We start from the raw sequence: 17,020 nt of genomic DNA on the forward strand, positions 1-17,020 counted from the left end.
CCCCTGGACCCTCAGCCCACGGGGTTGGCAGGTGGCATGCGCTAGGTCTGGGAGGGAGCGCGAGGCCGAGCTGGAATTCGGCCCTCTCGGTCTGTCAGCGACGGCAGGAGGGCCGGAGGTCTGGGGAAAACGTGGCTTCTGGGTCCCGTCAGAGCGGTGGGACGGAGTGGAGCCTGAGGCCAGTGAGGACTGGCCAGGCCTCGGACACGGCCTCCCCCCGCCGGCCCCCATTTTGCCTTAAAGTCCTGGGGCCCGTGGAGAGCAGATGCTGGGGTCTCCCGACTCTGTACCCATTGCCCGTGTGTGTCTCGATGGTGTGGGCTCTGTCTGTCCCCGCTTCGGCCGCGGGGCCGTGAAACGTGGTCTGCCCGATGGTGGCTCGGAGAGCGCACGTCGGAAGCTCTGGGCCCGGAGTCTCCGGCCACGGTGGGGCTGGCGGCTTGAAGCCGGGCGTGGGGGCTGCCTCCTGTGTCTTCCCCAATCCTGAGAACCACACTATCTTTATCCGAGCAGGTCCAGAAATCACACACACACCACCGCAATTGAAGAATATTTAACTTTTCTTAAAAAAAAAAAAACCCACAAAACTTAACCATGAGAGAAAGAAAATAAAAGAGTATACATTATTTTAACAGCAAAACAGTCATTTCCAGCTCTGCATTTTATATATTATATATATATTTATATATATACGTATATATACATCTAGCAGTGTGTATATCCTACAGGCCGTGGGGAGGGGGCTGGCACGGGGACAGGGGCCCAAGCCGCCACGGCCCCGCGGATGGGCCCGGGTTACTGCGGGGACTCCAGCACTCGAACCCCCTGCCCCACCTCCTGGACCTGGTTTTTGGGGCCGCACCCGATGCACTGGTTTTCCCCAGCGAGAGCGTGTTGAACGGCGGACACAGGTGGGCTCAGGAACCGCCCCCCAAAGAGGACTGTCCTGGGAGGGGAGAGACACTCTTGGCTCAGGCCACAGGGACCAGGCTCTCAAGCCAGGTGGGCCAGGACCTCCTCCTGCCCACGGGGGACCCAGTGCTCTGGTCTGGCTCCCCCTTTGCGCCCTGACCCCGGAGCAGGCCTGTTAACTAGGAGATGCAAGCTGTGCCCTCTGGGCCTGCCTCCAGCCCCCCAGGAACACAAACAAAATGGGTCAAAGTTATTTACAGAGCTAGACGCACATACAGTACGTACATATTTATAGGAAACCGAAGTGACGATGAGGGGAGAGGTGGAGGGAGCCCGCCTCAGCCCTGGGGTCCTGCGGGGAGAGGGAGGGAGGAAGAAAGTGCATTCACACAGAGACCCCTCCTTTCACCTGTGTCGGGGGGGCCCTTCAGATGCACTCAGCATTCTCGGGAGAGGCCTTCAGGGGAGCTGGAGGGCGGGGAGACGCTGAAGCTGCCCCGGGATCTGAGCAGACCACGCGACATGTGGGGCGCCCCCGGGGTCTCGGCTGGACCCACCTTCCGCGGCCCACGAGGAGGTCTGGGCTCCCACTGCCCTGTGCCCCTTTCGGGCCAGCCCCCAGAGGAGCGGGGACGGTTACAGTCCTGGGGACGAGGCTGGGAGTGCTGCACCGTCTTCCAGGGGTGTGTCGGAGCCTGTGGGGGAGGCGGGGAGGACAGCTGAGGAACCCGCCTGGTGGCGTGGGGACAACCCGCCCCGGGGGCATCCATCTGGAACAAGGCACAGGGTCTCTCCTGTGGCCCGGAAAGGGCTGTCTGCAGCAGCGCACTCCTGCCCGCCCTGAGCCCGCGGGCAGCTGTGTCGGGGCCCGCCCTGTAAGAGCAGGTTTCGGGGGGCGACCTCCCTCTAATCCAAAGAGAGTTTCCAAGTTTTCGGCGAGCTCCTGTGGGGGTTCCCTGCAGATCCCTTTCTGAAGCTGAGGGGAGGACTTCACTGTACTCAGGGAGGAGGAGGACCCCCGTCCGTCCCCCACAGGCACCCAGAGGACATCGCCTCGCTCACCATCCTCTGAGCACGGCGCTGGCTGGTGGCCGTCCCTGGAGTCGGAGGCCAGGGTTTCCCTGGCTGGAAGTGGCAGAGAGCTGTCTGTCCATCTGGCTGCCTCCGTGTGGAAACTGCCCACGGGCGTGGTGCCGCCGGACTCTCCCGCGAGGGACCTGAGCAGCTCTCGGTGGGCCAGCTCCATGTCCTGGGAGGGTGGCAGGGGACAAATGAGGCAGGGCCCGGCTGCCTCTCCCTCGCCATGCCCCGGGGTAGCTCTGGCTCCCGGGTGGCTGGCAGGAGGACCCAGGCCAGAGGACGCCCCTCCCTCAAGGACGGGAACTGAGCACCCCGCCACGCCCCCCACCACACTGGGCCCACCTTGAGCCTATTGAGCTTGACGGTGAGCTGCTCGATGGTGTGGAAGACGCTGCCCACGTCCCGGAGGGCCAGGCCGGGCGCAGGGCGGCTTGGGCGCCGGCGACCTCCACTGCTTCCCCAGGGCTGCCAGGCCGGGAGGCGGTCGGGCTGCGAGGGCTCGGTGCTGGAGTCGGGGGGGCCCACCGGCATGCTGACGTAGAAGCAGTTCCCTGTCCCCGTGGCAAGCAGAGGAGATGAGGGGGCACGGGGACGTGGGAGTCACCTCCCGTGCCCCCAGTGCACCCCACACTGACCCAGGGCCGCGGATGGCGTCCTGTGGACCAGCTCAGCGCACGCCGGCCTCACAATGCCCACCCGTCATCCCCTAAAGGCCTTCCTCCTCCAGAAAGCCTTCCCGGTGACCCATGTGGAGGGAAGATGCTCAGGGGCGGCGGCTAGGGAACCGGGAGTGCCCCCCAGTCCTTGAAGGAGGGGGAGAGGGGGGCTGGTCGGGGTCAGGAGCTCCCTCACGCCTGTCCCACCGCAAGCTCCGCCGATGAACGTCCACACAGCCCCCGGCCCCCACCACCCTCTTCCACGGGATCCCGCAGACCCCTTGGCTCCCACGGGACACAGAGGATCCCATGGGACCCCAAGGACCCCTTGGCTCACACAGGGCTGAGGGGAGACACCAAAGACACAGGGCTCCCGGCCCTCTAGGCCTCCCTACCGTCTCAACTCCGTTCCACCTGGTCTCCCGACTAGGGCCTGGGCTCTCCCCTGTCCCTGGGTGCTACTCCTCCCCCACGCTCTCAGGGAACACCCTGGGAATGCAGGCAGGGGCCAACCCCCCGGAGCCTGGCTCTGCCCATGCCCCACCCCCCTTCCTGCAGGCCCCACAGTGGGATCCTGGCTCTGGGTCCAAGGGGAAATTCGTTACCCGCAGCCTCTGCTCCGCCTTCCACGTCGGGTGGCTCAGGCCCTGACCGGCTGCGCTCTGGGAGCCTGGCCTTGCTGCCCGCCACCTCCGCTGCGTCTGTGCCGCCACCAGCCGCCACCACCAGCCGCCACCACCACCAGGGAGAGCAGAGACCAGGAGAGCAGGGCAGGGGAGAAGGAGGAGAGGAAGGGAGGAGGAGCATGGGAGGGAGAGCGGGGGGGGGGGGGGGGGGGGGGGGGGGCAGGGGAGGGAGAGCGGGGGGGGGGGGCGGGGGAGGGGGGGGGAGAGCGGGGAGGGAGGGGGGAGAGCGGGGGGGGGAGGGGGGGAGAGCGGGGGGAGGGGGGGGCAGGGGAGCAGAAAGGTGGGAAAAGGCAGCAGAGGAGAGAAAGGAGGGACGATAAAGTGAACACAGGTCGCACGTGCGAGCGCCCAGAGGGCTGCAGAGAAGCTGTCCACCAGCTCACCGAAGGGCAGAGAAGGAAGGTCAGTTCCCAGAAACCAGGACAGGGCAGACCCCGGGCAGACGGGGCCAGAAATGCAGCGGAGGTCGGAGGCCGGGACCCCTCCCTGGCCCCCGCCTCCAGGACCTTCTTCAGGCTTCACTCCACCCTTTCCATGGGCCGCCTCCCTCCTCCCACCGCCACAGGGACCTCCCCTCCCTCGGCTCCCTGCTCTGCCCAGAGCCCACCAGGGCACCCATCCCAGCTGCTCCAGGCTTTTCCGGCTGCCGTTGCCCACGGCCTCCATCCTCCACATCGGCTCGCCACGCACCCTCCCCTGCCGCGGGGCCCTCAGTGCGGCCACGAGCATCTGCCCAGTGTCATCTGCCCAGTGTCGGGGGAGCAGCCCCCCGCAGGGGAGCCACGGGACTTCCTTAGACCCTGAGCAGAAGCTTTCTGGGACGGCTGGCTCGTGCGGCCATCCTCGGGCTACCGTCAGGTTCGGGGGCTCGGCCTTTGTCTCGGGTCCCACAGATGTTAAGGGACAGGCTCTGAAGCCCTCCGACCCCAAAGCCTCTGCGTGGCGGCAGCGTCATCCCCAGGACCCCGCGCCAGCCTCCGCACTACAGCGCCGCCTGGCGACTTGCCCTGACCCTGGCGAGCTGGGGGGGGGAGTCTGTCTCCGCGGGAGGCGTCCCCTTCACTTTACCTTTTCTCACCACCTTGTAACCTCCTGCTGCCTCGGCGCTCGAAGCCTCCTCCTCGGGGTTCCTGTCCAGCTCAGGAGACTCCCAGATCCCCGAATTCCGGGCCCGCGGGGGCAGCCGCTCCAGGGAGCAGAGAGCCGCGTCCCCCTGCTCTGGCTCCTCCCCCGCCAGGGGGCCATGACCCGGGGAGCCGGCGTCCGCGGGGTGACAGGTGCTGCTCCCAAGGGACGGTGTGGGGGTGAGGTCGTCTTCAGGCTCCCTGGCAGGCTGTGCCTCAGGGCGCTGACCCTGCAGCAGGCTCCCCAGGATGAGGCATCGCAGGCTCTCCACTGGATGAGAAAGAGGGCGGTGGCGTTCCAGCACGGGGCGCGTCCGCTCCCCGACTCCCCACGGGCCAGCGCTGGGCACGGGACGTGGGGTCCCAACCGTCTGGGCCGCTTCTCTCCTCAAGCACATGCAGGGAGAGCCCTCTGGCCGGTGGCGAAAACAAGGGGCCACCAGGCACTCACCGTCCTCCAGGGCTGAGTCCGCCAGCCCTTCCGTGAACAGGGGGCCTGGGAGGGGCAGGAGGATGGGGTCTCTCGTCCGGCCGCCCCTGTGCTCTCCATCCAGAGACGTGGAGGGGCGAGGCAGGGCACGCAGCTCCTCCTCCAGGCTGCCCTCCCGCTCGGGATCCTCCGGCCCGACCGGGTGCATCCCCTTCACCCTCTGCTGGGGCCCAGGGCCTGTTGCGGGTGGGAGGGCGGCGTGAGGCAGGGGAGGGAATGTCCATGGGGGCGCTGACCCCATGCCCAGCTCTGGATCAAGGGGAACCAGAATACTGGCTGATTCGTTCCGGGGACGATTACTGATGTTTACTGAGTACCAAGTCCGGCCAGACACTGGCCCAGGCTCTGGGCCCACAGCGGCGATAAAACAAGGATCTCCGCCCACGGGGAGCCTAAGTTCTAGCGGGAGACACCCATGAACAACAGCACTCAGGGCCTCTGTGAGAAACAGGGCAGGCAGCGCGGTGGGCGTGGGGAAAGCAGAGCGCGGGCCGCGGCGGGGGTGGGCCGGGGCGCCGCTTACACCGCGGACCGAGAGCCGGAGAAGGCCCATGGCACAGACCCACAAGAGGCAGGAGGGACCTGGAGGTATCTCTCGAAATCCAGCGTCCTACATCCTTTCCCAGAGAATTGCTCAGCGGGACCCCATTCCCTTCCTCTCCAGCCCGGGAACGCTGTCCCCCGGCATGTCATTCTGCACAGAAATGCCCAGCAGCAGGAAGCGGGGGCCCCTGGACTCCACTCAACGGCCAAACACCTGTCCCCACAGAGCCAGGGTCAGAACCTCTGTCCACGCGAGCTCGTCTACACTCGCTCAGGTCGGTCGGACCCCTGCCCGCTCACTCCTCTGTTCTACCCAGACCTCACACATCAGGCCCCGAGGGCCTCCCCCGTCAGCTCCTGACCTGCCCTCCTAACACCGGACGGCGGGAGCAGGGGAAGCTTCTGCACAGACAGCTCAGGGCACATACCTCCGGGCAGCTCCCCGGGCTCTGGTTCACTGTGGAACACTTCTGAGCCATCCAGCTGGACCCTGACGGAAGAAGGCACCAGAGGTCACCCGCTGGGGTTCTGACTCTCTGCCAGTCAGAAGGGGTGAGGTCTTGCATGCCTCCTGGCCTCCTGCATCAGCACAGGCAGCGAGGGGGGATCTGAACAGGGAGGTATAAGGCTTCGGCACCTGCCCTTGGCCGGTAACCTTGAGGGGAGGACGGACGCTGCTGGCCTCTGCCAGTCCTGGCCGTATACCCCGCACCCGCGGCCAGTGTGGTCTCCAGGATAGCCAGGCAGGGGGAGAGTAGACAGGGCGGACGGCAGAGGTGGGAAGGGCTCGGAAGCAGCAAGCAGGTGGCCTGCAGGGAGGACGCGTGGGCACCTGCTGGGTGTGGGGCTCTGGTGCGCCGGCTCCTGGGTGGGCGGGGGATGGGCGAGCGTGGGGGCACCTCCCGGGCGCCGGGTGGCATTCCGCACGGCCTCCTCCAAAAGCTCCATCCATCTGTGGCTCGGCAGGAGCAGAGAGGACTGGTGGTGAGAACGAGGCCGGGCCGGGGTGCACCCCCCTCCACCACCCGGCGGCGCACGAGCCACGAGCAGGGAGCCTCTGCTGGGCTCCGGACTCAGCGCTGTCGAGCTGCTCGCTCCCCCCACACGACCGGAGAGACCAGACCCACGCTCCAGAGCACGGCCCTGACACCCAGACGCCGTCTGACTCCACCAGTCACGCCACCTCGTCGGGCCGCCGAGAGGCCACACAGGGCGGGTGGGTGACGGCCCGGGAGGCAGGCGTCTGCCAAGGGCGTGTGGATGAAGGGAGCTTAGAGGAGCAGACAGACCCCGACGGCAGGAAGCAGGCGGCAGCGAGAAGAGCAAGGGGCGCTGGTGACACGGGACTCGGGCGAGGACAGTGGCCCCTGGGGCCCCCTGCCCCCGTGGTGTCCCCGCTGGCCCGTACCCCGCTGGCCAAGGGGAAGGCAACTACGCGTGGCCCTTCAGTTCTCACGTGTTCTTGTCCGACGACGTCAGTGCCACCAGCTCGTAGATCTGGGGGGGCCCCAGCTCCGAGGTGCAGATGACGAAGAAGGCCCGTTTGTCTGTTGGGGGGGGAGGGTCGGCGGGGGCGACGGAGGGGACAGCGGCCCTGGAGCCCCGACCCTCGACCACGGCAGGACACGCACTGGGTCAGTGCACCCCGTGGGGCCCACGCTGGGACGGGCACGCACAGGTCCCTGTCACAGCCACCCCCCACCCTCCGCTCCTAACAGGGTGCGAGCACCAGGGCCTTCATCCCCGCCCCTGCCTGCGAGCCCCGGAGGCACGGCAGGTGTCATTCCGGGGCCCCTTCCTGCCTGTCTGCCTGTGTAGCCGGCATGAGACCCCCCGCCCCCCCGCGCCCTCCGGCCCCGTTCCGGCCGCATCCTCTGGCTCAGGGGGTCCGCGGGGGAGGCGGGGAGCTTGACCCCGGGCTGCCCCCACCCCTGTGGGTACCGGTGGCCACGGAGCGGACGAGCACGGCGTTGAGCTTGAGCACGGGGCTGAAGGTCTGCTTGCTGTCCGACGAGCCCGCCGCCGTCTTGCTGTGGCATTTGAGCAGCAGCTTCTCGTCCTGCCTCTGCAGCAGCACCAGGAGGTTCTCCAGCAGCAGCACGTGCAGGTCTACGGGGGGGGGGGGGGGGGGCTGCCGTCAGGGGCTGCTCCGTCCCCGCCCCCGGGGGAGCCCTGCGGCCGCCGTGCCAACACCTACCCAAGCTCTTGTCCTTGCTGATCCTCCAGCTCAGCGGCCCCTCGTGGACCATCCTGCTGGCCGTGAGGTCCAGGCTCTGGAGGGAGAAGCCACTCACGGGTCCACTCGTCGAGCACGTGCAAGACACGCCCAGGCGCCAGACGCCCCGCGGAGCAGCTGGGGGCCAGCGGCGGAAAGGAGGCCCTCTCCGCTCGGATGCCCCCGTGGGGCACGGGTAGGACCAAGGCCTCTCCCTGCCCCGACCCTGTCCCTTCCCTCCCCAGCGCCCCAGGTTCCAGCGTCTCGTCCCGCCACTGGGGCTGTCTGCCTGGGTGTGTGTGGGGTCCCGTCGGGCCAGCCCACCCCAGACTGGCCATGCCGCCCGCCCCAGGTCCCTGCAGGACCCGGGTCTGCTCCCACCTTGAACTCTGCCGCCAGCGGGTTGCTGGCCCTTTCCAGGGATGTGGTGTCCAGCCGCTTCTGGTAGCCCTCCAGCCGGTGCCGGTTCTCTGTCTGCTTCACTGCTTCGTTCACGTACTTGAGGATCTCCCGGCACCGGTCCCGCGCCCGGCAGAGCTTCTCGTGTTCAGCGGTGCCACCTGCCGACGGGGCGGAGGCGGCGGTCAGGGGCTCCTGCCTGGGAAGCCCGTTGGGAGCCTGACGCACCTGGCGAGCCGGCAGGCGTGGGCACGGGGCGCTGCCTCTGCCTGACTGAGGCCCTCAAACGTAAGCGTCTCTGTCATGCAGGGGCCTCGGTTTCAGACCGCCCCTCTCTGAAGAGAGCAGCTCTTGGGAATTGCCGCCTGACCTGCAACCAGCTCTGGGGACGGGGGCGGGGCAGGGCCGGGGACCGGCTGGGGGCAGGGACAGCCTCCGGGGGGGCCACTCCATACTCGGACTCCAACACCCCAAGTCCAAGGGCAGGGAGGCATCCAAGAGGGGGATGGGCAGGGTGGGCGCCGACTGTGCCTTGGCCCTGGGGTGGGACCACGGTCACGGGAGAGTCCACGTGCCAACCTGGCGTGCGTCCAGATGCTTCCTCGGACCCCACGCAGGCTGGAGGCCCCCCTTCCCTCCTCTCATCTCTGAACACCTTATCTTCCCAGGGCACAGCTGTGATCGCTTTCTTGGAGACGGACCCTAATGAGCCCAGGAAGCAGACCCGGAAAGTCTCGCGAAAGGTCACAAAGCAGGGCTGTGCTGGGAGGAGGTCCGGTGGGGCCACGCCCCCGGTGCCCTACCCTCTGTGTGCTTGAGGACGCTCTCCAGCAGCAGGGGGTACTTGGTAAGCCGCTGCATCTCCGAGATGATGAGGTCCCTGAGCTGCAGCCGTCGGCACTGGGGGTGGCTCTCAGCCTCCTGGACGGACGGGGGTGCGGACGGACGGGTCAGCCCAGTCAGGAGCCGGACGGACGGGTGTGCGGACGGACGGGTCAGCCCAGTCAGGAGCCGGACGGACAGGGGTGCGGACGGACGGGTCAGCCCAGTCAGGAGCCGGCCAGTGGGCTCGGGGCCCAGAGGGGTGTGAAAATTCCAAGTGGGTCCTGATCCCGGAGAGCAGCTCCTTAAATATTTAGGGGAGGTGGGTGCGGGCAGGGAGGGAACCCAGGCACCCCTTTCGGTGGCCAGACAGGCGCCCCTGTGCAACTGCCGTGCCCACTTTATGGACGAGGAAGTGGACATCGCCTCCGGGCCCGCGGGCCCTGGGAGTGAACGGGGCCTCCTGACTGCGGATCGGGTCCCTTTTGGGGAGCAGTGGTCTGTCCTGCGAGCGGGGCCCGGGGCCAGGTTTCTGAGCGTGGATGGGCAGGGGGCGGCCCGGGGCTCCCCCTGCTGGCCGAGGGCGCACCTGCATGAACAGCTGGAAGCGGCTCTCCTTGCGCTGCTTGGCCTTGATGAGCCCCAGCGCCGCTGACTGGCAGGAGCAGAAGCGGGCGGCCACCTGCTGGAGCTCCTCCCGGGCAGGGCCGTCGAACTGCGGCACGAGGGGCACCGTCTGGGCGTCACATGCCCCAAACCCTCCTCCGCCACTTGTGCAGCCGTGGGAAAGGGGACCCATCCCGTCCGGGCGTACCCGAGCCAGCATGAGGTCACCGATGTCCCTGACAATGGGGCCCTCCTCCCGGAGCTTCCTCATGGCCTCGCACCAGGAATCTGGGACGGAGAGAAGGGACGCGGGGGTCTGGGGCAGAGCTGTGTGGCCGGACCCGGCGCCACCCTCCGAGGGGCCTCGTGGCACCAGTAAGGGGAATGCTGGTTTCCAGGCCAGGGAGCACTGGTGAGGGGCGTCTGCTCGAGCGGGCCCTGGCGTGTGGGTGGACGAGGGACAGAGACCTGGAGGACAGCTGGAGCAGGCATGTGTGCGTGTGGGGGGCGGCAGGTGGGGAGGACGGCCCCTCACTGTGGATCTCGATGAGCTCGGGCAGGTTGGGGAAGAGCCGGGCCAGCTCCTCTCGGGGCATCAGATTCTCCTTCTTCATCCGCTGGTAGAAAATCAGGTCGAGGACCCGGAGCGTGCGCAGATGGGACGCTTCCGTCACAAACAGCTCTGAGCGGGGTGTCGCGGGACGGGAGGAAGACAGAGCGGGGGACGTCAGCGAGCAACCGAAGGGACGGCTGTCACCCCCAACCACCGCACTGCTGAGGCATCCGGGCGCTGGCGTCCCAGGGGCTATTTCCGCCACCCCCGGGGAAGGCACGGGGACGCGGAGCCAGTCCCCCCCCACCAGGGCACCGCCTGAGTGTTGGGCGCACACCCTCACCGTTGATGACCTCCTGCCGGTCAATCTCCCTCTGGCTTAGCCCGGCCACCACATCCTTGCCCACCGTGTGCTGCCAGTTCTGGGCGTCGGGCTCCGGCTCCAGGTCTGACAGCTGGCCCAGATCGTCCTCTAGCAGGTGCGGGAGGAGGGCGTCCGTGCAGAACCCCAGGCTGGGGGACTCAATGCTCCTGCGGGGAGAGGGGCAGCTCCGCGAGGAGGAAGAGTGCACACAACGGCTGGTCCGACCTGCCTGCCCCATGCTCGGGGGAAACCACCAGCCGTGCAGACGGGTGCATACACCCAACCGGCCGCTCGGGGCCGGGCGCCTCACTCACCTGCGGCCCATTTTGGGGGTGAAGGGAGGGGTCGGGTTCTCCAGAGACCTGTGGAGGAAGTCAGCCCTCAGCACCCGCTGCCCCAAGAGCGCACCCTCCCCCCTGTCAAGCCGCCCAAACCCTGCCCACCTGGTGGAGAGACTGGAGGCAGAGGAGGAGGCGGACTGGTGGAGACGGGCAGCTTCTGCGGCCGCGTCCATGTCCACGTCGCTGCGAGAGCGCGGCACGTTCTCCGCCTTCCGTGACCGCTTCATCTCCTCCCGGCCCTTCAGGCTCTCAGAGCGGCCCAGGCGGATCTCTGAGCGGGAGCTGGGGAGCAGGGCAAGAGACCCAGCGTCCGACAGCCTGGACGGCTTATACCTGTGACCCTGACTCAGGGGTCCTCTACCCCCAATGCACGGGGCCTGAACTTCCCAGTGACAACTCCTGCTGCTGCCCTACAGTCTCGGTCCAGAGGACAAGGGACATGTGGGACCAACAGACCAGACTTGTGCTGTGTTCAGCTGCCGAAGACCGGAGCCGCCAGGACAGCTGTGGGCCCTGGAGGCTGGATCCTGGGCCGTGCGGTGGCCAGTGCCCCTTGCCCTCGGCTCTGGAGCAGGTCAGCCCCTACCGCCGACTCTGCTGGAGGCAGGGCTCTCCTTTCCTGGGGTTTCCGCGACCCTCTCGCCTGCGTGCCAGCCTCCTCACTGGCAGGCCTGGCACAACGTCTACCCGCTGCTGGCCTCCTGCCCCAGCCGCGGCGCAGGGTCTCCCGCTCCTGCCTTTGCACGCTTCCCGGCTTCTGCTTCCCCTCCCGGGGCAGGCCGGCTCGGGGGGCGGGGGGCCGGCTTCTGACGGCGGGAAGCTGTGCCCTGGCAGCCACGTTTGCCACCGAGTGTCTCTGGGACGTGAGACGCCGACGGCCAGTGCTGCTCTCCTCTGCGTCCCGCAGTGCGGGTCCACGGTGGCGACCGGCACCTCGGACCCGATTGCCCCGGGGTGGGGCCTCCCCGCCCGGCCCTGCTGCCGCTGTCACCCCCCACCCCAGCCGGGAGCTTAGTCGCACAGCACGCTGCCGCCGAGAAAGAACCACGTAGCTCGGTCCCCGATTGTCACGTCTCTGCGAACCACCAAGGACCCAAACGGAGCTGCCCCTGGGGTCCTGAGAGCTAGGAGCCGCCGCCAGCCGATGGCCTCTGAACGCCCCCGGGGTCAGCGAGAGCGTCTCTGGCCGAGCCCTGCCACCAGCACTCTGGCCAGCGCCCCACAGTGGCCGCCGGAGCCCGGTGAGTGACACTCCTCCCCACCAGCAGGGAGCAGGGCGCACAACCACCTCCCGCCCCGTCCCTAGAAGGAAGGCTGCCTTCTGGAACGGCGGCTCCTGGCACCTGCCGAGCCCGGCCCCACTGTGCCGCGGAGAGGACCGAGGGCTCCGCCGACCGTGGACTCAGGAGCCTAGTGAGGGCCTCAGGGCACGGTTTGCTCCCTGGCAGCCTCAAGAACACGAGTTTGCAGAAGGCCTCACCTTACTCCCCAAACGTTATCACGTCTACAGACGCGTTCGTTTGACGCACTTGCTGACACACTCAATCTCTCAGCTCGGGACAAACGTAACCTCCCTCTTCCCCGACTCTCCGTCCGCCTCACTACGGCAGAGTCGTCCCAGCGCACGAGGCTCACAGACGCGGCCTGCAAACGAGCAGCCTCGGATGCGAGCGGGAACGGCAGACCCGGTGCGGTACTGGTTTCGGAGGGAAGACGGTCTGGCCCGGGGACTGCGTGTGCGCCTGCTCAGGGGCTCAGGCTCGAGCGCACACGCGTGTTCTTTCTGCACACGCAGGACCGCGGGGACCACAGCTCGAGCGTGACTGAGGGAACGTGCTCGGAGCTTCCCGACCAGAGCGTTTTCACTGAAGTGCTGGCTGCAGAGTCCAAGACGGGACGTGGCTGCTGTCACTCTAGGGTCCGGGGCAAGCCCAGGCCACGGCAGGGCTCTCATCAGAACCCAGCGGGCACGCTGCAGACCCTGCGTTTCCTGAGAGGGGAGAGTGCTGTGCTCGGCGGCGGGGGAGCCCCATCTCCAGCGCTCTTCCTCACGGGCGCCCACAACCGTCTCCGCGGGACCTCGCTATTGCCCAGGACCGCCTCCCGCCGCCCTGCCCCACGGCCTTCTCTCGCCTTGTCGCCCGTGGCGACCCGATCAGCAGCTCTATTTCAGCCTCTAGCTCGTTCCTGGGATGGATGCTGCTCAGCAGCCCCGGAGGAACCCAGAGCAGACGCGGAGGGTGAGCTGCCCCAGGCTGGGCGGTCAGGGGCCCGGCTCCGTCCTCTGCGGGCCTCACTGCCAGCACGGAGTGCGTCCTTTCCCAACGGTCCCCAGGCGGGGAGGCTGAGAGAGCGCTTGCGAGCCCTGCAGCGGGCACCTTCCGGGATAAGGAAGCAGGTGAGGCAGCGGGGTTGATGTTGCCTGCAGTCCCTGCCTGGGCTCCCCTCCTTGGGGAGATGGCCCCCACCACGTGGCCCCCCTCACCTGTCACTCTCCAGCAGGTCCTCGGGGAAGCTGCCGGTGGACAGCCGCTGCGTCCCGGGCTCTGGGGCGTCATACGGCTGGTTGTTCTCGAAGTGCTGAATGATGTTCCTCACATTGCCTGGCTTGACTGGAAGCAGAAAGACAAGGGAGGGCACTCGGCTTTCTGTCCGGGGGCGGCGTCCCGGGACCCTCGCTCCCGCCTGGCCCCGAAGATAGAGCTGTGAGCAAGCAGGATGATAGCAGCCCTGGGTTAGGAGCCGGGAGACATGGGGCTCCTCCTCTGCATTCGTTCCTGGGACCAGAGCCCGGGACCAGACTCGGCCCTGGGACCAGACCCCAGGACCAGCTCCAGATCCGCCCCCACTAATCTGTAGCATGGGTGGTCTCTCTCACACGTTTCTTATTCAAAGAAACAGGACAGGTAAGAAACTCAAAAAGCTCGTGTGATGCCCCAGAGAGGGGCTCTCCTCCTCAAAGACAGTGAGTTCAGCTCCAGGGACGTCAGAACAGGAGCTGGGGAAGCCCTGATCCTACCTACGCGAACCGGAGCCCGCCTATGGCAGCGCACATCTCCCTGAAGAGCCGACGCTGGGTTTTGTAAGGGGCGCCAGGCCAGAGGAAGCGGAACTCAGTACCTTTTGGGCAGCAGCTGGGGGAACAGTTTCCCAGACCCGCTACGAGGGGGCCGTGAGGGTGTCTGGACGAGGGGCTGCGATGCTACCCTCGTTCTGGGGACCGGGGCCACATCCACTGGGACCGGGGTCAGCTACGTAGCTCACACCCTGAGCAGCGCTGCTGGGACATGGCGTGGGGCCCCGGAACACCCTGGGACACGCAGCCGGCGGCAGAGCCCCTGCTCCCCTCCTGTGGGCCACGTGTCCTCAGCAAGTAGCCGCACGCCATGACGAGGGACAGCGCGGTCTGGGAGCCGGCATGAGCGAGTAAGTCAGGGTAACGGTCAAAAACAGGCAGGAAGGAACATAGTTTGTTAAGACGAGCCCATTTTCCCCTGCTGTCCCCCGTTCTCCCTCGTCCATCCTCTGGGTGACGGTGAGACAGGACAGAAGTCGAGTCCACGTTACTGACAACCAGACACACCCCCTGCTGACCAGGGGTGACCCCAAGCCGTCCAATGCTCAGTGGTGGGGTGTCTGCCTCGGGGAGGGCGGGCTGGTCCTCAGAGGCAGATCCAGACTTTCCTGAGGTCCCGGGAACTCGAGAACACCAAACCCAATCGTTAAATTACCGGGACTGCCAGGCCCCTCGCCCTCACGGGGCCCCAGGCGGCAGATTGGTGGGGCTGCTCTGTCTCGGGCAGGACGGACGGGCCGGGGTGTGGGAAGAACAAAGGACCTGGGACTTAAGCCGTTCTTTTATTTTTCTGCCGTTTTTATAGACCTTTTGTCAGAATTTTAAACTTTTTCTTCTTTAAAGTAGCATAAAGGATCTAGGAACTTAAAACCTTGAAAAAATTTTGAGTATCGCTATTTTAACTGTCATTTTACAGAAAATGATTTCCAGTGCCCAGATGACTTCCTGACTGCACCCCGCGCTCTCTCCATAGACACCCACTGCAGAGCCAGAGGGTCCCCGTCGTGATGGTGCTCGTGCGGGGGTCGGGGGGGCGCATCCATGGCACCTGGGCTCCCCCTGCCTGGAGACACTCAGCCTCTCGGGGATGATGTGAGGACGTGATTTTTCCGTGCGTGGAGCCTAAGCCACCCGAGGCTACCTGCACGGCGGGCCGCTCCCTCTAACGCCGTACTGACACGGCGCCGTCCACATTCGGAGTCAGGGGCGGGCGGGCGGGCTGCAGCAGAGCCGCGCACAGACAGTATAAAAGCCCCGGAGTACCGCTGGAGCCCCGCTGTCTACGCAAGGAAGCCCGCAAAACCCTCGAGAATGAGGAGTTCTGTCATTTCAAGGAAACAAAAATCCGAGGAGACCGTGGGACATGGCCTCCCGCGAGCACACAGAGCCCCAGCACTTCTGGAGCCCGTTCCCCGAGACGGGAGGGAGGCGGAGAGCAGCGCCCGGAGAGGGCTGTGTCACAGGGCCGCTGGGGCAGCAGGGACGGACAAACAGAGGAAAGGGACCGACGGACGGAGGAGGGGCCAACAGGGAGAGAAGGAGACACAGACTTGAGAGATGGAAACTCAAAGCTAAAGCAAAGAAAAACCCACAGAAAATGGTCCTTTTACCTTCCACAGGGGACAAGGGAATATGAAATGCTAAAAAAAAACAAACAGAAACAAAAGTAAACCATGAAAAGTCAAACCAATGCTTCAAGACTCAAAACAAAACTTACATCGAGCTGGAAAGTGAAAAGATAGCGGCAAACCTCCGGTCTTACCCAGAAGACACGCCCCCCCCCCACCCCAGAGCAATTTCCGAAGGGGCCGCCGGCCCACCGCAGGGCCCTTCCCAGACTCCTGAGACTAACGGTGGCGGCTGAAGACGCTGCCCGGGGGCCGGCGGCACGTTCCGGAGCAATGACAGAGCCGGGAGACTGCGAACGGCCCACCCGAGTTCCAGGTACGCGGGAGCATCCCCAAACCTGCCCCCATCCGCCTAGCTCTGCTGCATGGTCACTTGGATGTCCCATGTGCCCCCCCCCCGGAGAAGGTGAATGGGGCAGTTATTGCCGCTGGCAGGGGGCGGGGGTGGTGGCCACACGGGCTCTGAGTTTCTAGACTCAGGCCCAGGGACCAGCACGGCCTTCTGGTCCCTGTCCCTGGAAAAGCCCGCACGCACCGACCAGGGGAGACTGAGCAGCAGGGACAGGAAGTGGCGTGCGGGCCCGAGGCTGCACCCTGCCCAGGCCGCCGCCCCCCTAGACTCACTGCTCTGCGAAGAGCTTTTAGGCTTCCCGATGTACTTGAGGATAGGGTTTCGCCTCTTGTCCTCCAAGGCGTCCTTGTCTTTCTTGGAATTGCTGCTCTGCTGAGACAAGAGACACCGGGTTTGGAGAAGGTCCCAATCCCCAGACATGGCCAGTGGCCCCAAGGCGCGCCCCGAACTGGGAAGCAGACTTCCGCATGTTCCTGAGCCGGCCTGGGTGCTACCGGCCTGGTTCTGATCTCATCTGCGGGTCCTCACGGACACCCATGTGAGGGCAGTGGGGGTCAAGGGCAGGGATGGGTCAAGGGCAGGGATGGGGTGGGGGTCAAGGGCAGGGATGGGGTGGGGGTCAAGGGCAGGGATGGGGTGGGGGTCAAGGGCAGGGATGGGGTGGGGGTCAAGGGCAGGGATGGGGTGGGGGTCAAGGGCAGGGATGGGGTGGGGGTCAAGGGCAGGGATGGGGTGGGGGTCAAGGGCAGGGATGGGGTGGGGGTCAAGGGCAGGGATGGGGTGGGGGTCAAGGGCAGGGATGGGGTGGGGGTCAAGGGCAGGGATGGGGTGGGGGTCAAGGGCAGGGATGGGGTGGGGCCTTTCCCAGCGTGTCCCTTCCCCGCCCCCGCAGAGAAGCCCACCAGAGGATACTTTCTAGAGAGCTCTGTCACCTTCTTGGTCTTTGGGAAGAAGGGCAGCCACTTGTCCTTGTCGGGAGCTGCCTGGGCCTTTTCAGCTGCACCGGAAGGCCGTGCCTCTCGGAGACGGAGCCCGGCGTGGCTCATGTAGGTGTTGAGGGCGAAGTCCATGGGGGCGCTGTGACGGTGGGGGGGAGGGGCGCAGGCAGAGTGCTTGTGTCGTCCCTGCCACCCAGGCGGTGGTCCCGGAACAGCAGTGTCCTGACCCCCACAC

The 17,020-nt window shown here is 66.4% G+C and overlaps 1 protein-coding gene across 9 annotated transcripts in view; it reads right to left on the reverse strand.

Annotated features, from left to right (window-relative positions):
• Window positions 1-559: 559 nt before the first annotated feature.
• Window positions 560-17,020, reverse strand: part of ARHGEF11 (Rho guanine nucleotide exchange factor 11) — a 78,254-nt gene continuing 61,793 nt past the window's right edge. For 4 of the 9 annotated variants that reach the window (XM_045982504.1, XM_045982502.1, XM_045982505.1 and 1 more), the window contains 23 exons: window positions 16,780-16,924; window positions 16,120-16,219; window positions 15,478-15,507; window positions 13,277-13,403; window positions 10,894-11,073; window positions 10,765-10,812; window positions 10,430-10,617; window positions 10,069-10,215; window positions 9,742-9,821; window positions 9,517-9,642; window positions 8,909-9,026; window positions 8,088-8,266; window positions 7,689-7,764; window positions 7,433-7,600; window positions 6,948-7,038; window positions 6,324-6,443; window positions 5,920-5,981; window positions 4,910-5,128; window positions 4,403-4,729; window positions 3,254-3,349; window positions 2,335-2,543; window positions 1,975-2,161; window positions 560-1,607 (listed from right to left, as the gene is read on the reverse strand). In XM_045982504.1, coding sequence (XP_045838460.1) covers window positions 1,549-1,607; window positions 1,975-2,161; window positions 2,335-2,543; window positions 3,254-3,349; window positions 4,403-4,729; window positions 4,910-5,128; window positions 5,920-5,981; window positions 6,324-6,443; window positions 6,948-7,038; window positions 7,433-7,600; window positions 7,689-7,764; window positions 8,088-8,266; window positions 8,909-9,026; window positions 9,517-9,642; window positions 9,742-9,821; window positions 10,069-10,215; window positions 10,430-10,617; window positions 10,765-10,812; window positions 10,894-11,073; window positions 13,277-13,403; window positions 15,478-15,507; window positions 16,120-16,219; window positions 16,780-16,924 — 3,082 coding nt within the window. In that variant the 3' untranslated portion in view covers window positions 560-1,548. The remainder of the gene's footprint in view (window positions 1,608-1,974; window positions 2,162-2,334; window positions 2,544-3,253; window positions 3,350-4,402; window positions 4,730-4,909; window positions 5,129-5,919; window positions 5,982-6,323; window positions 6,444-6,947; window positions 7,039-7,432; window positions 7,601-7,688; window positions 7,765-8,087; window positions 8,267-8,908; window positions 9,027-9,516; window positions 9,643-9,741; window positions 9,822-10,068; window positions 10,216-10,429; window positions 10,618-10,764; window positions 10,813-10,893; window positions 11,074-13,276; window positions 13,404-15,477; window positions 15,508-16,119; window positions 16,220-16,779; window positions 16,925-17,020) is intronic. The other 5 variants (XR_006815521.1, XM_045982503.1, XM_045982507.1 and 2 more) reach the window with 5 other exon arrangements.

The sequence above is a fragment of the Meles meles genome, chromosome 17 (assembly GCF_922984935.1).
Source record: "Meles meles chromosome 17, mMelMel3.1 paternal haplotype, whole genome shotgun sequence".
NCBI lineage: Eukaryota > Metazoa > Chordata > Mammalia > Carnivora > Mustelidae > Meles > Meles meles.